This window comes from Pongo pygmaeus, chromosome 11 (assembly GCF_028885625.2).
Source record: "Pongo pygmaeus isolate AG05252 chromosome 11, NHGRI_mPonPyg2-v2.0_pri, whole genome shotgun sequence".
Lineage (NCBI taxonomy): Eukaryota > Metazoa > Chordata > Mammalia > Primates > Hominidae > Pongo > Pongo pygmaeus.
Genome location: NC_072384.2, coordinates 120,062,518 through 120,087,552, shown reverse-complemented (window position 1 = coordinate 120,087,552; position 25,035 = coordinate 120,062,518). Strand labels below are relative to the sequence as shown.

The following is a 25,035-nucleotide window of genomic DNA, read 5'->3' as shown; positions in this document are numbered from 1 at the left end:
GGACCCTCTCCTACAGAGAAAAAGAGACAGGTCTGTCAAGCTGGCCTGCTCCCTGCTTCTGAAGTCTTAGTCATTGATTTTTCTATCACTTAGTTAAGTCACTAACCCCCATAGGGCCTTATATAAATTTTTAAATATAATTTTTGAATTTCTAATACAGAGGGTTTTTAATTTTTCTAAGTACAAAAAAAAAAAAACCCTCAATACCACCTCTGTGCCCCTTCTTCCTCATCCTCATCTCCATTCCCCACCACTGATTTCCTGCTTCTCCCTTGGATTTAGTTTCAGGTGAGAGGATCCCTTCTCTCCACTGCTTTCCAGGAGCCAGAGGTCTGCATCCTTCATGCCAGCGAGCCCAAGGCCAAACAGAGGCCAGAAGATCAATAAGCACTTGCTGGAGGGAAAAGGCCAGACTGGAGGAATCGATCTCTGGGAGTTGTCCAGGGTCGAGGGCCTCCTACTGACACCTGTGCTGAGCGCCAGTGGGAAAGCAGTCACCTTTGCTCAGAGGGCGGAAGGGTCAGAGGGGCAGGTGCACCCGGGGCACCTGCTCCTCGTGAAGTGCAGAACTAAAGGGACAGACACCTCCAGGAGTGGTGATGACCTCACACTTGACCTCTGTCTTCTGCATCACCGAAAAAAGAGCACTTTTGCATAAACACTGCAGAAGACCCCGCTGCACTGTTCTAGAAAACAAGGTGTTCACAGAGATGGTAAGCACAAAGAAATGGAAGGAACTCCTCTTCCAACTCCCTGCCTCGCACTTCTCTACCAATCACCCTGAATGATTGGAAATTATTCTGCCCCATCTGCACCATGGCCTGATTTGACCCGGGTTCTGGGGAAGTGCCTGCAAACAGGCCTGGTGTGAAGGGCAGCCTCTGGCCAGGGAAAGGCCTTCCTCAGGACCAGTACCAGCTCCTGTTTGCAGATGGTCCAAAATCACTGACCAAGAAGGGGGTGTGCACGTTGCCAAGAAAGTGGACTAATATTTTTGGGAAGTTTTAATTTGCTTCAATTAAAAATTGAGGGCAGTTCTGAGCAAAACAGCAGCAGGTGAATTTATTTTCTGGGCCTCTGCACAGATCTTTCTGGGCCCTCAGCCTCTGCAGGTGTTTCCAAGGGGCCTCTACCCCAGCCAGCATTTCCCAACTGGCCAGTTCCATAACTCCTACCATTTCCCACCCCCCACTCTCCCCCCAAAGCAGGCCAGACCTGCCAGGGAGAAACTAATCTTAGAAATTTTCCTTTTTTTTTTCTTTGAGACGGAGTCTTGCTCTGTCGCCCAGGCTGGAGTGCAGTGGCACGATCTTGGCTCACTGCAAGCTCCGCCTCCTGGATTCACACCATTCTCCTGCCTCAGCCTCCGGAGTAGCTGGGACTACAGGTGCCCGCCACCACCACTAATTTTCTGTATTTTTAGTAGAGACGAGGTTTCACCGTGTTAGCCAGGAAGGTCTCGATCTCCTGACTTCATGATCCGCCTGCCTCGGCCTCCCAAAGTGCTGGGATTACAGGCGTGAGCCACCGCGCCCAGCCAATCTTTTTAATGGAATTGAGTGGCTTAATTACCCTTTTCTGGGGAAAATTGTGTACATGCATTGAGATTTCTGAGCAGACACACAAAAAAATGGGTAAGAATGCTTGAATCTAGAGTTAGGGGGTCAGGCATATGAGAGCAACTCAGTCTACATTCTTAAGTACAGTGTACATTTTTTTTCCTGTATACATTCTTTTAAATACATTTTAAATAAATGTAAAAGTACAGGATTTTCAATGACCCTTTTTCATTTTTATAAAGTTCGCCCCATGGATTTAGAGATGTAGTGGGCTGGTTAGGCCAGGCAACCCTTCCAACAACCTTTCCAGGTGGAAGGCCCCAGTGACACGGCCCCAGTCCTGCTGTGCCACCAAGCAGTCGGCTCACAAAGTGGTCAAGGCCATAGGCCTGACACAAAAAGTGAGCTGGATTAATCATTCTGCCTCACTTCAGCATCGGAACCAAGAACTAGGGCCTCTCTGCACAACTGTGTGGCTGTAATGATCTCCATTGTGTTCATTCTCGGGTACAAGAAACAGATCTCAGCCCAGCTCAAGTTGGAGTCGGAGTTTGTTTAGTTGGGACTCTTGGTGGCTCATACTTGCTTCGAATTAGCTTAAGCCATAGAAACGGGGAGGGGAGGGCTTCCTTTTTAGATCATGTTACCCAAAGTTACACGAGTTTCTGTCTTTGGGCACAACTAGACCCAGGGGCTCCAAAGATATCCCCAGGGTCTGGCCCTGCTCTCCCCACGCAGGCCATCTTCCTCTCTCATGATTCCACTTTAGAAAAGCGCCTCCCCACAGCCAGCAGCTCCAGGCTTATCCCCTCAGCAACCCTGAGAGGAAACTTGCCTCTTTCTTGGTTGCTCTAGTCAAATGCCTGCGCTGGGCCTTCATAAGCCAAACCAATTCACATGAGGATTCCTGAACCAATCACTGGGGCCAGACTTGGAGACGAGAGGTGAGGGAGTGGGGCTGACCACTCAGGCCTCCGGGCTGAGTGAGGCGGTGCTGAGAAGGCAATGGCAGGAAGCACCAGAGGTCACCACTCAACTCCACACACCCTCTCCCCAGACACCCTCTGCGATGGCCTGAAGTCCTCACTACTTTCCATGTAAAGTTCAAGAGAACAGGACTGTATCTGGCCCGGCTATTCGTGTGGCAGCAATTCCATGCCAGGCCACATGACAAGTCACTGCCAGCTTGGGGCTGTGTGCCTGTGGGTCAGGAGCTCTACTTGATCCCCCACGCTGGGACCACAGTTGGGTTGGAGATGGGGTCTCATGGCACAAACAAGGCTGCTTGGAGCTGCCCATTCAGGAAAGGTGATGGGTGGGATAGCTTCTGTGAGAAGAGGTTAGGGGAACTGCAGGCCTTATGAGTGACTCTAAGTACCACACATGACCTATGAGTTGGAAACAACTTTATTGATACCTGAGAAAAAGTGCAGGAAAAATATTCCTCCTGACCAGGTGGCCTGTCCCCTGAGGCCAGATCATTCTCTCGCCTCTCCCTTAAGCCCTGGGTCATTTGGGGCCTCACTGGCCAGCACCCAGAGGCTGAAGACGTCCACAGCCAGAGCCTGGAAGCCAGACCCAGAGACCAGGAGAGGGAATGTCTACAGCGTGGCTCCTGAGGTCAGGGCCAAGGTCAGCGTGGGACCCTCATCGGTCAAGGGCCAGCGCCTCTTGGATCACAGTCCGGAGTCCGATGGAAAACAGCTCCTCCCACGGTTCCCGGATCCAGGCAAGCAGAGCTGTCAGCTGCTCCTGACACACCACACGGAGTGCCCAAAAGCTCTCCAGCCGGGACACCTGGCAGACCGAGCAGTTAGCAAGGCGAGGCTCATGGGGACCACACCAGGGTGGGTACAGGGGAGGTCTCCGGGAAGGCTTCACTGTCTCCACCTTAGCTCAGTGCCTCTCCCCTTCCCCAGGCCCATGTCACTCCCCAAAAAAGATCCTGACTCTGAGCTTTGTAAACAGAATCCAGTCAACGTTTACTGAAAGCCTCCAGAGGACCTGTCTTTTTCATCTTCCCTGTTGTACAGAAGATGCGGACTCAATTTCAGGGAACTGTGGATTCGATTCCTGGCTCCACCACTTTGGCCTGGGCAAACTGGTTAACATCCCCAAGCCTCAGCTTCCTCATCTGTAAATAGGACCAGTAACAGTATCTCCTCAGGTGGTGGTCACAAAGGCCAAACGGCTGGCATACAACCGGCCCAGTCCTGCCAACTCAAAGCTGCCGGAAACCTCACTGAAAGCCTTGTGGCCCAGCTAAATGGCTGGGCTCCCAGTCCAGGTGTCTCCCCTGCCTACAGCTGCCTTCCTCTCTGACTTGGTACTCATCCAAGCCTGGAGTCCCCCAGTTCCTCCAACCCTAGTTCTCTCATCTGTAAGTGCCATCCTGCCACCAATGCCCAGGGTTCCTAGACCCATTTCCCACCCTGCCGCCCTCATGGCCCCAACCTGTGCTCACCATCTCCCCTCCCTCCCTCTCACTGGAGATACACACACACACACCTCATCGTAGAAGAGCAGCCGCAAGTCCTCAGGGGCTGAGCGGTAGAGCAGCACGGAGCTCAGGCTGCTGAGTGGCTGCTGCTCCCTGACACGCACAGCAGGGCCCGGCCCCGAGGGAGGCACCTTCTCAGAGGCTTCGCCAGATGCTGCTGGAGGAGGGGGCTCTGCCAGGGACCCTGCAGCATCCTCCTCTAACAGGAACAGGGTGGATGGAGTCAGCAACAGGGATATGAGGCAGGTGGAAGGGCCTGTAGGGAAAGAGGCACCCAGTGTGGAAGGTCGTGGAGGGGCCCAGATCCCTGGGGCCAGCGTCCCAGTGCTGCTGGGGAGAAGAGGTGTGAACCACACTCTGAGGTGGATCACAAAGCAGCCTGTGCCCCTGGGGCCAAGACCCTCCCTTTCCCAAGCTCCAAGAATCTCTAGTCTGGAACACCTCTGAGGCCTACCGCCCCCCACTGCCCCACACCCACCCTACTCAGAAACAAGGCTCCACCCTCTCCTTCTATGACTGATGAGGCAGGACCGACTCAGCCACACTGCTCCACTTCATAGAAAGCGTGGGCCCGACAGCAAAGGCTCTGGGTAACTGAGGATCCTGGGTGCTTCCTGACCCCATCCAGACGGTCAGGGCACACTGAGGCTGTTACTCAGCTATGCCCTCGAGTGAGAGGTTCTCCAGGTTCCAGGAACTGACAGTTGCTACAAGGGCACTGTACAGGTGCTGGGCATGGGCCAGTGCCTGTGACAAGGTGGGGTACAGAGACCAGGGAAGCGTCAGCTGCACAGAGGCCTCACCTTCAACCAGGAACGCCCGAAGGTAGAAGAACTGGGGAGCCTCCAAGGATGAGTCTTTTTCCAGCAATGGCCTAGGGGGAACATGGCAGGCACAGGAAGATCAGCTAGGGGGTGGGAAGGACTTGGAGAGAGGGGAGTGGGAAGAAAGCCCTGCAGGGGGTTGGGAGGAGACACTAGGGGCCCATAAGGGGCATGGCATGAGGACAGGTGGCTGCCCAGGACCTACTCAGCACAGGGCCATGTCTGGGGCTCTGTGGAAAGAGGATTGGGCAGCAACCCCAGCCTCTGCCCAGACTCACCAGAGCCGGTGCTGGGGGGTGACCTCCTCCTCTGTGGCACTGACACAGTTCCTCCAGGCAGGGGGCAGAGACTGCAAGACATCTAGACAGAGCCAGGCCAGGGAACTTTAGAAGGCTCTGCTCTCCTCCAGCCTAAACTCACCACCTCTCAATCCCTTCCTATTCTCCACATTTCTGGATTTCAGAAACTTCTACAAGGGACAAGTCCTGTTACCTCTCTGTCTCCACTACTGGATACCAGATGGGGAGCTCGGCCCCAGGGCCCTGCCCCCGCTACTGCCCACCCTCCTGCCTTGCCCTCCCCTCTCTTACCAAGGAGCTCCTCTAGGAAGGCCTGGCAACGCCTGGCATCTCGGGGCAGCAGCACACAGCAGCCCGCCCCAGCTGCCCACTCTAGCCGCAGGCTCTGGCCTGCCAGGCCCAGCTCTATGCCACTCAGATCTTGCAGGGGAACGGCCAGGGTCAGCTGCAGCCAGCTAGCTGGAGGCTCACTGTGGAGAGAGGGGACAGAGCAATGGAGAAGTGTGAGGGTGGAGTGAGAGTCCCAGAGAGGCCCTGCCCCAGCGGCACCTGCCTCACTCACTGCATCACCCCCGTGCGCTCACCGCACCCCATCTTCCCCCTCATTCCATCTCCTCCCTCACTCACCCCATCTCACCCCCCCACTCACCCCGTCTCCCCCCTCACTCACCCCATCTCCCCCCTCACTCACCCCATCTCCCCCATCACTCACCCCATCTCCCCCCTCACTCACCCCATCTCACCCCTCACTCACCCCATCTCCCCCCTCACTCACCCCATCTCCCCCTCACTCCCCCATCTCCCCCCTCACTCACCCCATCTCCCCCCCACTCACCCCATCTCCCCCCTCACTCACCCCATCTCCCCCGTCACTCCCCATCTCCCCCTCACTCACCCCATCTCTCTGCCTCACTCACCCCATCTCCCCACTCACTCACCCCATCTCCCCCCACTCAGCCCATCTCCCCCCTCACTCACACCATCTCCTCGTCACTCAGCCCATCTCCCCACTCACTCACCCATCTCCTCCCCCACTCACCCCATCTACCCTCCCACTCACCCCATCTCCGCCCCTCACTCACCCCATCTCACCCCACAACGCCCCATCGCCCCCCTCACCCCATCTCCCCCCTCACTCACCCCATCTCCCCCCTCATTCCATCTCCCAACTCACTCCATCTCCCCCTACTCACCCCATCTCCCCCCCACTCACCCCGTATCCCCCCTCACTCCCCTCATCTCCCCTTCACTCACCCCGTATCCCCCCTCACTCCCCCATCTCCCCCCAACTCACCCCATCTCCCCCCTCACTCACTGCATCTCCCCTCTCACTCACCGCATCTCTCCAGTCACCTTCAAAAGGTATAGCCTGCGGTCAGACACAACCACAAGGCACATGAACTCCCCAGTGTGGCCTGCCAATGCCACTGGCACCTGGGGGAAGAGGAAGTTGGTGAGAAACCTGATGAGAGACCTGGGGAGGTGGGGCCAGAATGAAAGCCGAGTTCCTGGTGATAGCACCCTCGGCCTGACCCTCCCACTGCCCACCCACCAGTCTATGGAGGTTCCCTCACACCCGACAGCCTCTTCATCCACCACCGCTCTCTGCCTTGCAGCCCCTGCCTGCTTGGAGCCTCGGCAGCTGGCTTCCCTGCCTGTCGCCTCACCCCCTCCATGCTCCGCCAGACTAACTGTTCTAAGGCACAAAACTGACCGTCACTGCCCCATTTCAAATCCTTCAGTGGCTCCTAGTGGCCCTCAGAACCAAGTCCAAACTCTTTGGCAGACACAGGAGGCAGCTCCTGACCTGGCCCCTGCAGGCCCCCCAGAGTCCTCTCAGGACCCCTGTCCCTCGCACTGCACGTCCAGGTGCCCTCATCCTGGGCAGTTCTCCCCACCAGCGACACTCTCGGGCCTCCATGCATTTGCTGCTTCCTTGACCTAAGACATTCTTTTCCTCCCTACTCCTTAACTTATCCTTCAAGACTTAGCTTAGACATCACCTCCCAGGAAGGCTCCTTGACCCACTCAAGCTGGACTAGACACCCCTTCAAGGGCCTTAGCCCGATTACAGCATTTGCATATTGCACAATCACTGTCAATTTCTCACACCAGACTGTAAGATCAAGGGCAAGATTGATCTGTAGATCCTCAGTGTCTAGCACAACAGGTGCTCAACAAAGGCCTAACAACATCATGTGTTTATAATAATACTAGGAGGCCCCATTGATGAGTGCCAGGTGCTGGGCTGGGCAGCTTCAACATGAGCTCTGACGCACGCCACTGTGTAAGGGAGGCATCGTTATCTCCATTGCAGACAGGCAACAACTGGGACTCAAATACCAGGGAATGTGTCCACAGCCACACAGCAAGAAGCTGCTGGGGTTGAAACCAGAAGCCAGGTCAGGTGACTCCAGAGTGCTTGATCTGACTCAGTTGGCTGTGATGGAAATGAGTGGGCACCCTGGCCAGCTGGGGGCACGGGCGGTGTCAGGGAGCACAGACCTTGAGGCAGCACTGGAACTCCTCCTGGGCATCGCTGAACACCTCAACATCCAGGAAGAGCCGGAGTCGGTGGTCCACAGAGCGGAGGCCACAGCGCTCAGGGGCTGAGGGCAATGAGGGGGCATCAGCCTGCCCGTGGCAGCCCCTGGGCTCCATCTCCACCTCCCTATCAGTGCCCCTTCCCTTCCCCAAACTCATCTATGTCTTGTTTTGCCTATACTCACGGGGACTGAGGCTCCAACTACTGTGGTCATGGGTGCTCGGTGCCTGAGGTGGGCTGTTCTTGACCCTGTCAAGGTGGTCACCATGGCCAGGAGGGTCACAGACAGGGCTGGCAGACGGAGAGGGAGCCAGAGACTGCTCTCCCTGTTTCCGCTCCCTGTTGGGGGTTCCCCGAGACACAGCGAGGAGAACCACGTGGTCGCTACCACAGTTAGGACACACAGCAGGAGATTCTGGAGGGAGGATGGACACGGTCCCCATGAGCCTCCCCCACACAGTGCCACAACTCCCACCATGCTCACGATGCTCCTTCCCCACGCTCAGGTCTCCCCTGAGCCCAAGTCTCCAGCTTCATACACAACCACCGCGTCCCAGGCCACCAGCTCCCTCTCCCGGCATAGCTGCCAACTGATCACTCTCCATCCCAGGGAGGGATGAGCTAACCCTGGCCCACAACCTCCTCAAAGTGCACTCTACCTTCTAACTCTAGGCCCTCTCAGACTGGGCCAAACACAACCAGGACCTGCTCTTATGCCCTCCTACAGACTTGGGCTGATCAAGTACTTCAGGGCTCTCCTAGCAACATCTGAAAGACCAAAATCAACAGGTCTGGAAAGACAGAGAGAACTCTGTTGCCAAATTTGGGTCCAATTCCGGGCTCCATCAGTTAATGGCTCTGTAATCATGGGCAAGTCATCTAAGCTCTGTAAGCCTGGTTCCTCGTCTATAAAATATGGATGACAATAGCATCTATCTTGTACTCATCCTTAGTGTCAGGAAGCTGGGAAGGAATCAGGACACAGATCAGCAATAAGAGAGGCAGCACTCTGAGCAGCTACACTGTGCTGGGCATGTGCTACCTCCTATGCCAGTATGATCGCATTTCATCACCAGGGAAACTCTCCCTATCCCATTTCGCAAAGAGGAAAGAAAAAATTAAATCATTTACACACGCTGCCCAGGACCATATAGCTGGGGGCAACAGCAGCAGCTACCATTTACAGGGGACCTTTGTGTTGTGCCAGGCCCTCTGCTTGGTGCCTTACTGTCACATTTAAATAGCGTAACAGCACCATGGAGTGAGTTCATTCCCTTCTTTGTTCAGAGGAGGTAACTGAGGTGCAAGTGAAAGGAGAATGGTTGGCCGGGCACGGTGGCTCACGCCTGTAATCCCAGCACTTTGGGAGGCCAAGGCGGGCAGATCACGAGGTCAGGAGATTGAGACCATCCTGACTAACACGGTGAAACCCCAACTCTACTACAAATACAAAAAATTAGCTGGGTGTGGTGGCAGACGCCTGTAGTCCCAGCTACTTGGGAGGCCGAGGCAGGAGAATGGCGTGAACCCGGGAGGCGGAGCTTGCAGTGAGCCAAGGTTGTGCCACTGCACTCCAGTCTGGGCGACAGAGCGAGACTCCGTCTCAAAAAAAAAGAAAAAAAAAAATTAAAGGAGAACAGAGCCCACAGTAATGTTCATTAATAACGCCACCATGGAAGAGGCTCCAGAGGCCACAGCACCTCATGGTGTACAGCCAGGGTCCGGGAGGGGCTGGGGGCTGTTTCTGTTTGCGCTATGTCGCTAAGGCTGCATGCCCAGGCCAGTTCACAGTGGGGAATGGAGCAGGGCTCCATTTTCTGAATAAAATGTAAAGCCCTGCTCCAGCTGCCGCCAAGAAGAGAAAACCGTCTAATAAAATTCTGGCATTTCCACAGAGCTGTTATCAAGAATATTTATTTCTTCTTCAATGTCTTCTTCAAAGATAGTGCTGACTGGTCTACAATGGAAACAATTCTTGTTTTAAGGACTAGCGCATGAAGAAATGCCACAGGACATTATGTACCTTCCAAGGTCAGCCGGGAAGGATAAACCAAGCCAACTCCCCGAGCATCTCACTCAACAGCTACACTTGCTGGCAGAGGCAGCACCACAATCCGATACTGCAGTGAGGGCTCATTAGGTTTTATGTAGTGTCTGAAATATCAGCCAAAAAAACCCCAACACAACAAGCCTTCAAGTTATGAAAAATAATGAGTATGTTTAAGCACAGTTACAGAAATTGCATTTCCTGACTTTTAGAGTTAAAAAAAAAAACAGAATATAGTTTCTTCTTTTTTTTCTGTTTTCCTTTTTGTAAATGCAGCAGGCAGGCGGTTTCCTTTTTCCTCCAGGCCCTTCTCCCTGGGGCTCCCCCGTCATATTCCCCTACACAGAGCCACTTTCCCTGGAACAGGGGAGGCGTGTGGGCAGAGAGGTCAAGGGACTTGTACCTGTCTTTAGGAACAGAGGCCTCCAGCCTTCCTCACTGTCCAATCCCAGCCTGGGCTCCTCTGGCTTGAACTCATGGCCACAGCGTAGACACTGGAATCTACCCAGCAGGAGGTCCCTGGCCTCCCCAAGCTGTTCCCGAGCCACACTGGTGACTGGGGTCAACACGGCAAGCAGCTCCTGACAGAGGGTGGATCAGAGGCAGCTGTGAGCAGGCGGACCCCAGACGGACACCTCCCACAGGCCCCTGGCCCTCAGGCCTGCTGCCACTCCCCTCTGGCTCTCTTAATCCCCACAGCCTCCTGGGCCCACTCCAGGCGCCATCACCTGGACAGCTGCGTGGGCATCAGGCTCCAGCACCAAATAGCGACGCAACTGCCGGTCAGGGCAGATATAGGAGAAGCGCAGACTGAGGATGGGGGCTCCAGGGAGCAGATCTGAGCCCTGAGCAGGAAGAGGGGGACCAGGTGAAAAACAGCAGGGGTGGTGATCAGAGGGATGAGGGGATGCTGAGAGCATGGAGGATGGCAGGAGCTCTGAAGCCTGTCAAAGGCCTGTGCTGACATCCAAGCTCCAGCACAGAATCCCTGCTCCTCAGCCCAGCTTCCCGAGTGCTTGCAACCTCTGAGGCTCCCCTCCTCGGCGCCTAGTGCCAAGGAGAGACTGTAGGAAATGCCCAGCCCCGTGCAGGGCACACAACAGCCATGCTCCCATAACTGGCTCCTCCAGAGCCCCTGCCACCCCCCACTCACCGTGGGCCTGGGCGACCTCTGGGCTTGGGCCTCCGGCTCTATCTCAGCTGCCTCCAGACTCTGGAGCTCCAGTCGCTCCAGGGTGCGAGCTGCTTGGAGTTCCACCTCAAACAGGTGGGCAGAAGTGACCCTGAGAAAGCATTCCCTGCCCCGCACGCCCTCAGGCCCCTCCAGGGGACACACCAACATGGGGCGACAGAGTTCCGCTGTGGAGAGACCAAGAGAGAAGGCCTGCAGGGAGGGAAAGTACCCACACTCCACCCTCCCCCGAACCGGCCCTCCACCTGCCAGACCCCACCACTCACAAACATCCCAAGGGCTCCAGGCCTCAGCTCGCCCCAGCCCACAGAGGGCTCACCTTCCACTTCCTTCTGGTCCTGCTCCTCTTCTTCCTCCTCTCCTGCCTCCTCTTCTCCCTGTTCCACCATCTCCCCCTCCTCCTTCTCCTCCTCCCCCTCCTTCGGCTCCGCCCTGACCTCCTCTGACATTTTCTGTGGTGACTCCCGGGGGCCTCTGGCTTCCTCCTGCAGGGGTGAAGGTCTGGGTGCACTGTCGGGGCCCTGGGAGCTGGCTGGAGGTGCACTGGGGGCAGGAGTGGTGGGGGTGGCCGGCAGAGGGTTTCCGGAGGGCTCCAGGTGACTCCTGTACTGCAGCCAGTTGCGGCCGAACCGTTCCCGGAAGCTGCTCATGAGCTCCAGTTCCCGGTGCTGCTGCACGAACCATCCTGGGCAGGAGGGGAACCCAGAAGTGAGCAAGCCCACCCCACACAGATGGCCCCAAATCCTTCAGTGGTGCTCCTCAGCGATGAGGGGGCGATGGGCTGTGTATGGGGACAGGGGCAAGGGAGGCTACAGGCGTCCCCTCCACAGCATGTACTAAAGCGTGTCCTATGGAACACTGTGGTCACATGCAATCCAAGCTGCGCATCCTATGCTACTTCCGGAGACTCAGCATGCATGACAGCATCCTGAAGGGCCCGAGACAGCCGGCAGCTGACACACCTATTTCTCTTCAACCTCACATTTCCCAAACTTCTCTGGCTACAATCCTATTATTTTATACATATACATATATATTTTCTTTTGTTTTGGGGTTTTTTACTGTTTTTTTTTTTAAGAGATAAGTTCTTATTCTGTCACCAGGTTAGAGTGCAGTGGCATGATCATAGCTCACTGCAACCTTGAACTATCAGGCTCTGGCGATCCTCCCGCCTCAGCCTCCCAAGTAGCTAGGACTACAGGCGCACACCACCACGTCAGGCTAATTTAAAAATTTTTTTGTAGAAATGGACGTCTCTCTGTTGCCCAGGCTGGTCTCAAACTCCTGGGCTCAGGCAATTCTCCCACCTCGGCCTCCCAAAGTGCTAGGATTACAGATGTAAGCCACTGCACCTGGCCTACATGATCTCCTGACACCCCACAAAATTAATGTTCCTCGAAAAGTTTTCAAAATGCTCCCAGAAGCAGTCTTCTCCTTTCCCTAAACTAAAAGAAAAGAAGAAAGACTAAGAAGCCCTCTATAATACTCTACCCCAACAAAAAATAACATTTCTTCCAGCAGATCTTCACCGTAACTTAAAAATTAGAGCGAGCTGGATGGGGACGAGAGAGCTTAGTGTGTGAAGCTGACTTACCAGCCGGAGGGGGGTTCAGAGTTCGGGGCTCCGGGTCCGTATCACTGGGCTCAGAGATGCTTGCCCGCCTCACACGGACTCGGCTCTGAGGTTGGTGGAGGGAAGAAGTTCTGTGAAAGCCAAGCCTCCAGCCCTGCCATCCACGGCTGGCCATCCAACCTATCAAAGAAACCCCGCCCACGTGCAAGCACAGTTCCTACCACTCCCTGCCCACTGTAGCCCAGACTCCCCGGAGAGACACCCAACCCCAGGCACGAGGCAGCGGAGGACGCTGCTTACCTTAACCTTATGAAGCAGGGGCTGGGCCACAACACCCCCTGAGGAGAGGCTGTCACTCAGGTCAGGGCCACCTGAGGTTTCAGGAGTACTCCCCACTGGCCAGGGCAAAGGTGGGCCCGTGGGGCTGAGCCCCAAGGATGTGTGAGTCTGGCACGTGACGACAGGAAGGAGAGAGAGGTTGGAGCCTGGGAGCACCTCTGCCTTGCCCAAGCCAGCCAAAAGGCGGGACCCTACTTTCCACTGACCAGGAAGACCCTGTCACCAGCCAGCCCTCTGTTCTCTCCCCAGCGCCCTCCCTTCGTGTCTTCCCCCAACAGTCCTCGCCCTCCGACCACACCGACCTGAAAATCTGTCAGCGACAAGACCTTGCCATCGAGAAGGAACTGAGCAAAGACAAAAAGGTGTGGGGGAGGGAGTATGTGGTAGGCCCATCCTGCTGAGTTCCAGGTATTAACAACACAGTAAGCAGGGTCCGGGTCCTTAGCCCCTCACCCAGGGATGGCAAGAGGGTGCAAGGTGGGGGAGGACTGGGCAGGAAAGGGGAAGCAGAGTGGACACAGGGCGATCACTCACGCCAGTAGCAGCATCCCTGGCCCGGGGTGACAAGTACTGGGCAGTGGCTGCTCGGTGCTCAGGGTGGAACCAAAGAGGGTTCCCCTCCAGGTAGAGCTGAGGGGCAGGAAGGGGAGAATGAGGAGGGCCTGGGGCCCTGGCCCTCCCTGTGTGAAGAAGGCACTGACCAAACCAGCATGGCGGGGTAGGTGCAAGGGTGGTTCCTAGGCCCCTGATGCACTCCCATCTCACCTTGCGGAGCTCAGCCAGCAGCCACAGTGGTGACAGCTCCCGGTGTCCTTCCAGCAGGTTGTATGCCAAATCCAGGTGCCGCAGATTCCTCAGCTGCTCCAGGCCTGGGGTGGAGGCAAGAAGGAAGGAAGAGCATGCAGATGAGTACACGCAAGTGAGTGTGGTGCATGCACTGGGGGAAGGTGCAGCAGAAAGACTGGCCGGAGCACCCCTGCACTCCCCATAAGCCCTCTCAAGGCTCTAGAGGCACATGGTCCCCAGGCCAGCCCCAGCCTCACTCTCCCCCTTCCCCTCCATGCTTGCCCCATCACACACCCCCACTCACCATGCAGGCTCCGAAGCTCGTTGCCTCGCAGTATCAGGACCCCCAGAGCAGCCCCTGAGGGTCCCATTCTTGGCACCAAATGCAGGCGATTATAGGAGATGTCCAGATGGTGAAGCTCACACAAATCCTGGCAGGGGTATGAGGGAGAAAAAGATTGTCTCGTTGACCAAATTCTAGCCAGGGTCCTCTGAGACCTCTTCTGGACTAGGCCTCAACCTTGGCCTATATAAAACTGCACATGCTCAGCACAAATGATTTCATCCACTCCTACGCCCACATTAAAAGACTTGAACAATACCAGCACTGTTCCTAACAGTTCAAGGCCACACCCTGAGCATGGCGACTCCAACCCCCTTAAATTCCTGCCTGGGAAAAGTCAAAGCTGCCAAAAGAATTTCCCATTTGTTTCAGCCAACTCCTGAAGACAGGGCTTCGTCTCCCAGTCTCTGTGAAAGGGTAAGGGCCTTATTTTGGTAAGTTAGCAAACTCAGATGGGTGTCATGTGGACCAACCTGATTTCCACTCCCCCAGCTCTGCTCAAGACCCTACCATCCCCTGCCCACTCCCCCCGCCCCCTTTTAAAATGCCCAGCCGGCCAGGCGCAGTGGCTCACGCCTGTAATCCCTGCACTCTGGGAGGCCAAAGAGGGCAGTTCACTTGAGGCCAGGAGATCGAGACTTGCCTGGCCAACATGGTGAAACCCCGTCTCTACTAAAAATACAAAAATTAGCTGGGCGTGGTGGCACACACTTGTAATCCCAGCTACTTGGGAGGCTGAGGCAGGAGAATCGCTTGAACCCAGGAGGCAGAGGTTATGGTGAGCCGAGATCATGCCATTGCACTCCAGCCTGGGCAACAAGAGCGAAACTCCGTCTCATTAAAAAAAAAAAAAAAAAGGAAAAAAAGAAAGTCCACTGACACTTCTGTATCTTCCAGGCTCTGTTCAGGGAAATAACCATGACTGCAACACTGTCTATGCCATCACCACAAACATTCAAACTACAAACCAAGAAATCCATCGGTTGCCACTGCTATCCTCTTCCACCATCTAAAGAAACATAGAGCTCAACACCTAAAAATCTCAACTGGCTGCCCTCTGGACTCAGAAAATGGATTTATAGTCTGCTCCAACCATTCATCTTTGTTTCCCTTTTTGTTTCTGTAGAAATGTCCCCCATTAAATGCCTGGTCACTCTCACCATCCGGCAAAACTCATCTACTACCAAGTCCCAATAAATGGCTCAGTTGTTTTTAGTGAACAAAAGGTGATCAAGGAAGAAATTCAGGAGAAAGAGGAGTGTCTCTTCTTTCCCTGAATCAGAGGAGGTTCTCACCTTGATCAAACCCTACTCAGGCTCCTCTGGGCCTTCTTTTTGACTAGGCCTCAACTTTAGCCTGTTAAGAACTGCAGACTTGTTCAGCACAAGTTCAACAAAATTCAACACAAATTATTTTTGTTGACTCCTCCAACCCCCACAGTAAAAAACTTGAACAAAAAACAGCAAAGTTCTAACATCTCAAGGATGCATGCCTAGAATGGTGACTCTAGCCCCCTTAAGTTCCTGCCTGGGAAAAGTCAAGGCTGCCAAAAATAATTTTCCATTTGTTCCAGCCAACACCTGATGACAGGGCTCCCGTCTCCCAGTCTCTGTGGGAAGGCAGGAGCCTAACTTTTAGCAAACCCAGAAGGGCTTCATGTGAACCAACCTCCACTTCTGCTTTTCATACATTTCCATTTCCCTTACTCTGCTCAAGCCCTCACAGTTCCCCTTCCTATTCCCTCGCTCTCCTTTTAAAATGCCCAGTCACCTCTGCACTAATTGAAGTGGCGTTCAGTTCAGGTCGCACCCTCTTCCCTGCTGCAATAGTTTATCACTGATAAAAAATCTGTCCTTACTTGGTCGGGCACGGTGGCTCACACCTGTAATCCCAACACTTTGGGAGGCCGAGGCGGATGGATCATGAGGTCGGGAGTTCAAGACCAGCCTGGCCAAGATGGTGAAACCCCAACTCTACTAAAAAATATAAAAATCAGCTGGGCACGGTGGCGGGCGCCTGTAATCCCAGCTACTCGGCAGACTGAGGCAGGAGAATTGCTTGAACCCAGGAGGTGGAGTTTGCAGTGAGCCAAGATCGTGCCACTGCACTCTAGCCTGGGTGACAGAGCAAGACCTTGCCTCAAAAAAAAAAAAAAAAAAAAAAGAAAGAAAAAAAAAATCTGTCCTTACCACTTTAACTAGTTCGGCTTTATCTCTGACAGGTGGATGGGAGGACCCAGAAGAAAGGTTCTTCGTCATGATCACAAAAGCTACCAGTTTCTGAGCTAGGCACTAGACTAAGCAACATTGGGTACTTCTTCACAATCATTTTAATACTATAAAAGCAGGTATTTGGCCGGGCATGGTGGCTCACGCCTGTAATCCCAGCATTTTGGGAGGCCAAGACAGGTGAATTGCTTGAGGTCAGCAGTTCAAGACCAGCCTAACCAACATGGTGAAACCCTGTCTCTACTAAAAATACTAAAATTAGCCAGGTGTGTTGGCACGTGCCTGTAATCCCAGCTACTTGGGAGGCTGAAGCAGGAGAATTGCTTGAACCTGGGAGGCAGAGGTTGCAGTGAGCTGAGATTGTGCCATTGCACTCTAGCCTGGGTGACAGAGCCAGACTCCGTCTCAAAAAAAAAAAAAAAAAAAGCGGGTACTCTTGTGATTTCTACTTTACAGGTAAAGAAACCAAGAGGTAACTAACTTGCTCCAAGTTGCACAGGTATTAGAAGCTGAGATATGAACTCTGGTTTGTCTGATGCTAGTGTCTAAGCAGTGCTATCTCCCAGAATGCAGCTCCACCCTCATGGCAACAGCAAGGTGGGAGTAAAAGCTGGTCAAGGAGAGAGAGTGAGAGTACAGCAATCAAAGACCCATGGTGTGCCAGCTGCCAAACTGCCCATACTCACCATCAGGAATCCCTGGCAGTCCTGGACTTGATTGTGGCTTAGGTTCAAGAAACGCAGAGCTGACAAGAGGCGCTGAGAGAGACGGGGAGGAGGCAGAGAATCGATGTTCACTACAATACTATCTGGTCAACCAGCTGGCCCTCCTCCGCAAAGGCCTGGCCTTGCCCTTCCTCGAAACCCTCTTCCCTCTGAGGCACTCACCAGGGAGCTGTCTAAGACGGTCAGTGCATTGTAGCTGAAGTTGGCAGAAAGCAGAGCCAGCCAAGGGAGGGCAGAGCAGAAGTCGCCGCCGCAGGCTGAGAGGAGCTCCTGAGCGGACAGGTGGGTGCTTCATTACCCCACCCTCCCCTTCTTCCCCATGCCAAGGCCAAGCTCTACCGCCCAGTCACTCATTCATTTTTTATACACTGAACTCCATCTGAAGATACAGGCTTAAAGCCGAGGTCCCTGACCCAAGAACTCACTGTGGGGACAGTGGGAAGGTAGACACTAGAATATGTAATATAATATGGTAGGTATGACTATAAATATACAGGCAGTTACAGAGTGCTGTGGGAACACAGAGAGGGAGTGAGGACACTGTCTAGAGAAAAGCAGGAGGCAGGGAGAGCTGCAGAGAGGGGAGAACATCAGAGCTTGGTCTTCTACATCTCTCAGGTTGAGGCGTCTGAGCTCACCCCTCACTCTCCTTACCTCTAATGCCTGGAGGCTCCTGCTGCAAATCAGGGTCTCCAGCTGGGAGTAGATGCCTCGGAGGCCATGCAGACAGTGGAGGGGAACACCTCGGAGCTGGGACAAGGAAAGGGGAGAGAGGAAGGCAGAACCCCACAGAAGACAAAGACCTCATCCCCATCCCCTAGTTGGGAGGAGGGAGAAGACCACAAAGCCCAGCTATGGTTTAGGGAAGCAGTAAATGGAAAGACAGTGGATATCACATGACTGCATAGCAATGGGTATACTCAGGCCTGGCCTCCTCACCAAAGAGGCCCTTCTCTTTCCCATCCCCAAGGGACTGCCTCAAGTTGGGTGCTATGCACCAACATCCCCGTGTCCCCATACCTCCAGGTGCCGAAGGGATTTGAAGGGGAAAATCTTGATGGGCCCTGGGGGGCCAGGACCAGCAACATGGACCAGCTGAAAAAAAAAAAAAACTCCATTTACTGAGGCACAGCAGATCTCCCTGTCCTCAACATTCCTTCCTTAGCACAACCACTGGTACCTCTGACACCCTGTGGATCCTGGCACTGCAGACTTCTGCACCCCTACCCTACCCCCAACTTCCATCATTCTCTTGGGCTCCTTGCACATCCTGCCTCTTCCCCACACCCAGAACCTTGAGTGAAAGCGTTTTCTGCAGCACATCGAAGAGAAACTGAAGCTGAAGAATGACAGGGGAGTCGGCAGGATGGGAGGGCAGAGCCACAAAGCCTGTCTGGCCAGGGCCCCACGGCCCCAGGTGCAGCTCAAATACGTGGTTCAGCTGTTGCAGTGTGGGAGTCAGCAGGCTCAGGGTGCTACAGCCAGACAGGACCACATCCCCTGCAGAAAGAGGGGCAGACAGGAGGGAAGATACAGTGAAAAGATTTTTCTCCTTATTCTAAGGCTCTATTATGCCAAAATATACCCACTCCAATCCATATTGTAGATCTTCTATTGCAGGATCAAATTTTCTATCTCCTTCTCAGCTCAAAAGCATTCAATGGCTCCCCTCATCTTCAGAAAAAGTCCTAACATTTCATTCAGCCTGATGAGACTGCTTGGCTACACAACTCCAACCAACTCTTCCAAATTTTCTTTCACCTTCTGCTCAAAAGAGCCTCATCTACTGACAGTGCTGGAAATACAGCCAGCTTGGTTCACAGTTCTCTCATGTTATGAGACACCCCCTTCCACCGCCCAGCTTGAGACCAGCCTCCTCCAGGAAGCCGCCTCAAGAAGTAATACTGCTGAATTTTCACATTGCAATCACTCATTATTACATAAAAATTAATTGGAAGTTTTATCTTTATTTCTTTTTCTGATTGCAAAGCGCATCTGTAGAAACTTTCAAACAATACTAAAAAGTATGTCATAGAATAACTATTCGTTATAGCACTAAGGCATTGTTATTGCTGTCTGTTAAAACTGCTCTCTCTAATGAGACTTTCATCCTTGAGGGCATCTTTTGATCACTCTGGTATTCATCACTGCACCTAAAAAAGTGCAGCTACGAGCTAGGCATGAAGGAATGTTTTTTTGGCTTAAAAAAATATAGTAAGTATAGAGTCAAAGAATGTTGCAGAAATAGTACAGAAAGGTCCCCTATATCCTTTACCCAGTTTTCCCTAATGGTTACATTTTATATAGCTATAGTACAATATCAAAGTCAGGACACTGAGCTGGGCGCGGTGGCTCAGGCCTGTAATCCCAGCACTTTGGGAGGCCAAGGCAGGTTAATCACTTGAGGTCAGGAGTTCAGGACCAACCTGGCCAACATGGTGAAACCCCATCTCCACTAAAAACACAAAAAATTATTCTACGACTCTAACCTCGTCTCTACTAAAAATACAAATATTCTAAGCTGGGCATGGCAACATGCGCCTGTAATCCCAGCTACTCGAGGGGCTGAGGCAAGAGAACAGCTGGAAGCCAGGAGGCAGAGGTTGCAGTGAGCCGAGATTGAGCCATTGCACTCCAGCCTGGACGACAGAGGTAGACTCCTTCTCAAAAAAAGAAAAAAAAAAGGCAGGCGCGGTAGCTCAAGCCTATAATCCCAGCACTTTGGGAGGCCAAGGAGGGTGGATCACGAGGTCCGGAGTTAAAGACAAGCCTGGCCAATATGGCGAAACCCCGTCTCTACTAAAAATACAAAAATTAGCAGGGCATGGTGGCGCACGCCTGTAGTCCCAGCTACTCAGGAGGCTGAGGCAGAAGAATCACTTGAACCTGGGAGGCGGGGGTTGCAGTGTGCCGATATCGTACCACTGCACTCCAGCCTGGGTGACAGAGCGAGACTCCGTCTCAAAAAAAAAAAAGAAAATCAGGACACTGATGTTGGTACAATATGTATATATAGCTATATGCTGTTTATATAAATTCCTGCAGCCATGCAATCAAGATACAAAACTATTCTGCTGCCACAAAGCTCTTCTCCTGCTACCTCCTTGTAGTCACACATTCACACACCCACCATTCATCACTGAATAAATTAACAAGTCCTACAACCTGACATGAAGGATTCTGTATGTATTAGACACTGAGGATAGATACAGACATGGTTCAAGGACTCTTCCCATGCTCAAAGGGCCTCCTAGTTGTCTCCTCCCAGAGAAGGATATAAGACATTTGCAAAGTTATCAATACAAGCCAGGAAATAAAACTGCTACTGGCCAGGTGCCGTGGCTCACTTTAATCCTAGTACTTTGGGAGGCCAAGGCAGGTTAATCACTTGAGGTCAGGAGTTCAAGACCAACTTGGCCAACATGGTGAAACCCCGTCTCTACTAAAAATAGAAAAATTAGCTGGTCATGGTGGTGCACATCTGTAGTCCCAGCTACTCAGGACACTGAGGCAGGAGAATCACTTTGTCCCAGGAGGTGGAGGTTGCAGTGAGCTGAGATTGCACCACTGCACTCCAGCCTGGGTGACACAGCAAGACTCTGTCTCAAAAAAAAGAAAAGAAAGAAAAGAAAACTGCTATAAAGAGAGCTTCCACAGATATCATCAATAGGAGCATGGAGTGATGGAGGACAGCTAACATTAACTGTAGAATGTACCAGATGACTTTGGTATCTCATTCAAACCTTCTCAGAATCTCTCAGAGAGAAGCACTATTAACCCCATCTTACAGATATGAAAATTGAGGTTCAAAAAAGTGAAAAATCTTGATTGAGATCATATAATTGGTAGGAAGTTACTTCTCCTATCTGATCTCAAAGTCAAGGCTTTTTCTACCACAAGTAATGCCAACCAAGTACTCAACAACTACTGTGGCTCCACTGTGCCCAGGCACAATGCCAAGCATCAGGGAAATCATTACAATAACAATAGCTCCCAACTGTAAGCAGTTACTATACTTGCAGGCATTGTACTAAATACATGAATTAAAACGAATCCCCACGAATGTTAAGTACAATCATTATGCCAATCTGTGAGGAAAATTGAGCCTCAGGTAACAGTATGGCAAGTTTGAAAGAGGGTTGATATTCCAACCCAGGTGGGTCCGACTCCAAATCTCGTGCTTCTATCTACTGTTCTTAGTACCTTGCTACACAATAATGATTATGATCGAGATCAGTCCCTGGTCCTGAGGGGCTTTTAGTCAGGTAATGATCACTTCCTTCTGACAGTGTCAGAGAAGGGATGGAGGGAGGGATACCGGAGTTTGGCCTCAAAGGACGGCTAGAGTTTAGGCTATCACAGGCAAAGGACATTGTAAGGGCGAACAAACCTGGGAAAAGTAAAGAAATTCAACTCTGACACCTGTTGACCCTACCAGTCGTAACTCCATGACTCTCAGGGCGTGTCTCCAGAAGGCACCACCCCCCCACCTCGTCCGAGGTCCGAGGCCCAGCCCAACCGGAAGTCCACTCACCGGACTCCCGCAGCAGCCCCGCGAGCTTCCACACCAGGGAGTCCCTCTGAGCGGTCGTCATGGCCACGGGACGCTGGGGGGCGGAGCCTGGGGGGGAAGAGGAAGCGGAAGAGCCTCAGGTGGGCGGTAGTGCCAAAAGCCCAGGGCGTCCGCGCAAACCGAAGCGTCATACGGAGAAAAAGGCGAGAAAGAAGAGAGAGGAAGAGCATCCTCCTGGCCGCCCTTTCGAGGAACATAAGTCCTGGTCAGACATACCGACCCTCCCCGTCTGGTCCTCCTACCAGCTCAGCTGCCCGGCGCCTATCAATGATGGAAAGGAAGTCCCGCCCCGGAAGAAAATCGAGCCAAGGGACGACCGGAAAACATGCCTTTGCCGCCGGAAACCGCGCCCTAGGTCATGCAAACGAATCGAAAAGGGGCGGTGCGGGGTCTGGCTCCTGACTGCGGTGGTGGCTGCAGTGGTTCCTTGGGCTTCCTGTCCCGGAGCTGGGCTCCCATTATTCCCCCGCCCTGCGCAGCCTGGGGTTCCCGCTTGGCTTTCGGCGAGCCTACCGCGCCAGTGAGGAAACCCTGACTTGTTTGCAAACTGGGCGGGGAAGCAAAGTTTAGAGAAATGGAGCTTTGTGTTAGATAAAAATTCTTTAAAAGCAAATAGTCATTTTCCAGTGAAAGGAGAGCGTATCCCCCGTAGGATGGACTTAGATCGCGTAAAAGCTGAGGCTACCGAGGATATAACCTCTGGGTCCTTTGCCTCCTTTTCCTTAGACTCCGTCCAAACTCGTGTATCTTTCCTTCAGCAGTACTGGGCTCCACGCGAACCTAGTCCTTTGTCTTTACCCTATTACCTTTCATAACATCCTAGTTGAAAAGTAGTTATTCAACCGCGTTTGAAAATGAGAATAAGTTCACAGAGGCTAGATTACTTGCGAAGGTCGTTCAATTAGTAACCAGTAGCGCCAGGACTGCCAGTTTCTTGCTTCCGAATTCTCGTGGTAGCTTTCACCAGGCTCCCCGTCAAATGCTAACGTCAACTACTGAACTAGATTAGCAAAAAGGTCTTTTAACAGAATTCCTGGTTTTCAGGGAGAGTTTCTTTCATGAAGCGCTCCGTTTCTACAGAGGAAAATCAAAATGAATCATAAGCCAGTTGAAAGGAGGAACAGGGTCATAGTCATCTTTATCCCAAGTTGCCAGATTTGAAAGATTTTATTTTCTAAAGACAAAATATTTGAAATGCCAGATATTTCAAATATTTTGAATATTTGAACCACACAATTTCTCATTCATGGCATACTACTTGTGCTCTGAGCTGAAAGCCTTTTAGGTTAAATAAAGTAAGTGGAGATACATTCCAAGCAGTGTTGAGCTCAGAAAAACAATACCCTAAAATATGGCGCTTTGGCAAGCTGACTATTTTGAACTGAAAGAGACTGGAAGGCCTCAGACACAGTCTCTCCGACCTTTTCCTGCCATCCTGTCTCCCAGCCTTCTTTCTTCCCCAAGGCAAGCCATAAAAACCAGAATTCCTCTTCCCCAAGATGAGTCACAGAAACTAGAAGCCCTCTCCCCCAAAGCCAGCCATAAAACCTAAACTTCCCCCACCTTTCTATGTAAGAGCTGGCCGTGGCCGGGCGCGGTGGCTCACGCTTGTAATCCCAGCACTTTGGGAGTCCGAGGCAAGCGGATCACCAGAGGTCAGGAGTTCGAGACGAGCCCAACCAACATGGAGAAACCCTGTCTCTTCTAAAAATACAAAATTAGCCGGGCGTGGTAGTGCATGCCTGTAATCCCAGCTACTCAGGAGGCTGAGGCAGGAGAATCGCTTGAACCCGGGAGACAGAAGTTGCCGTGAGCCGAGATCACGCCATTGCACTCCAGCCTGGGCAACAAGAGGGAAACTCAGTCCAAAAAACAAGCTGGCCGTAAAGAACTTCTCTGGCCTACCTTGTCTGATAGTAGGCCGTAAGACCCTCATTCCGGAAGAGATCCTGCCTCATACCTGGGAGGAAGGAATGCTACACAGAAAGGCCTTGTTGGGTTTCCCCCTGCTGTCTGTTACTATTAAGTGGCACACTTTTTGCCCAACCACATTACTCCAGGCTGTCCATTTTTCATAGAATCTAAGCATTAAAAACAAGTTTTCCCTGGCTCTTTGGGTAGCCATTTCTGAAGGCTCCCATGTCATGTAAAACTTCAATTAAATAAACTTCTTAGTTTATTTTAGATTTTTCTCTTAACCTGTCTTTTGTTATACGAGTGTCAGCTCTGACCCTTATGATGAGGAAGAAAGGCATCATACCTTTTCAGCCCCTACAACAGCTAACTAGTATGCAAATATAAAGTCAGAGTAAGAGCTCAGTATATTTTGTTGAATTATTAATCCCATAACCTGACGATTGTCAGTCCCTGTTTATTAATCATCTGGAACTTAGAAGGGCAGATTCTCCCAAACAGTAACTGCCAACTCTACCCCTCTTAGGCAAGAAACAGATTCTTTTCAAGTCCCTGACATTGCAGTGTCTTGAAATCTGTTTCAGCTGTGCCTTTTCAACCCATAGTTATTTTCTGAGAATTGCTCCACCCACATGGGTAGCCTCTGTAGCCAGGTTTGCTCTATATCCCTTTGCTTCTCAGAGACGTGGAAGTGGGACAAAGGGAGAAGCAAAGAAAGCTGAACTACAGAGGGAGAGAAAAATAGATCTACTAAGGGAAAGCAACAGGAGACTCCGTAGTTCTTGTTTCCTTCCCCCTTGTGAGGCCCACTCTCCTTTCTACCCTTGGCCTGTAGGGGAGGCCTTGGCTGCCTTCCAGAGAATTCTCCCCCGCTTTTTCTTTTTTTTTTTTGGCCTAAGTTAATCTGAATGTATTTCTGTAAATTGCTACCATAAGAACCTCAACTAAGACAAAACCTTTACAAAACGAAGTCTAGATTAGCAAATCTAAGAGGGAAAAAAATTCCCATTCATCATAGCAGCCAAAAAATAAATAAATTATAGATATAAATACAAATACACACATGCTTATAGTATTTTGAGAAATATGCCAGATCTATGTGAAGAGAACAAGAGAATTTTAGGACATTAAAAATGACCCAGCCAGGCACAGTGGCTCACAGCCAAAATCCCAGCACTTTGGGAGGCCAAGGCAAGAGAATCACTTGAGGTTAGGAGTTCGAGATCAGCCTGGCCAACATGGTGAAACCCTGTCTCTACTAAAAGTACAAAAATTAGTCAGGCATGGTCACAGGCGCCTGTAATCCCAGCTACTCTGGAGGCTGAAGCAGGAGAATCACTTGAGGGAGGCAGAGGTTGCAGTGAGCTGAGATGGCGCCATTGCACTCCAGCCTGGGCAGCAAAAGCAAAACTCCTTCTCAAAAAAAAAAAAAAAAAAAAATTCTCTTTATTTAAATGGTGTGCGGCCTGGCACAGTGGGTCACGCCTGTAATCCCAGCACTTTGGAAGGCCAAGGCGGGCAGATCACGAGGTCAGGAGATCAAGACCATCCTGGCTAACACGGTGAAACCCTGTCTCTACTAAAAATA

At 52.2% G+C, this 25,035-nt stretch overlaps 1 protein-coding gene across 12 annotated transcripts; it reads right to left on the bottom strand.

Annotated features, from left to right (window-relative positions):
* Nucleotides 1–2,950: 2,950 nt before the first annotated feature.
* STK11IP (serine/threonine kinase 11 interacting protein) lies at nucleotides 2,951–21,835 on the bottom strand. Of its 12 annotated transcripts, none has more exons than XM_054478683.2 (25): nucleotides 21,776–21,835; nucleotides 21,495–21,581; nucleotides 18,255–18,460; nucleotides 17,981–18,055; nucleotides 17,615–17,710; nucleotides 17,123–17,230; nucleotides 16,922–16,993; nucleotides 13,969–14,095; nucleotides 13,644–13,747; nucleotides 13,413–13,508; nucleotides 13,181–13,222; nucleotides 12,840–12,986; nucleotides 12,561–12,645; nucleotides 11,286–11,651; nucleotides 10,928–11,133; nucleotides 10,503–10,619; nucleotides 10,178–10,355; nucleotides 7,912–8,142; nucleotides 7,688–7,791; nucleotides 6,519–6,616; nucleotides 5,474–5,652; nucleotides 5,162–5,243; nucleotides 4,863–4,933; nucleotides 4,068–4,315; nucleotides 2,951–3,356 (listed from the first exon to the last, which is right to left on the bottom strand). In XM_054478683.2, exons 2-25 carry the CDS (start codon nucleotides 21,553–21,555, stop codon nucleotides 3,207–3,209), a joined length of 3,249 nt encoding a protein of 1,082 aa, XP_054334658.1. In that variant the 5' UTR covers nucleotides 21,556–21,581; nucleotides 21,776–21,835; the 3' UTR covers nucleotides 2,951–3,206. The 12 variants fall into 12 exon arrangements, 11 of the variants coding, with proteins under 11 accessions (XP_054334658.1, XP_054334662.1, XP_054334661.1 ...); XM_054478687.2 differs by having other exon boundaries at nucleotides 2,951–3,693; nucleotides 21,776–21,824; XM_054478686.2 differs by having other exon boundaries at nucleotides 2,951–3,693; nucleotides 21,750–21,819.
* Between the last annotated feature and the right edge of the window lie 3,200 nt (nucleotides 21,836–25,035).

Coding starts and splice junctions, on each gene's coding strand:
- STK11IP (XM_054478683.2), bottom strand. CDS start 21,555: ATGACGACCGCTCAGAGGGACTCCCTGGTGTGGAAGCTCGCGGGGCTG. Junction 12,646..12,839: donor CCCTGCTTCATAAGGTTAAG/GTAAGCAGCGTC, acceptor CACCAACCTCAG/AGCCGAGTCCGTGTGAGGCG. Junction 6,617..7,687: donor AGTTCCAGTGCTGCCTCAAG/GTCTGTGCTCCC, acceptor CTCTTCCCCCAG/GTGCCAGTGGCATTGGCAGG.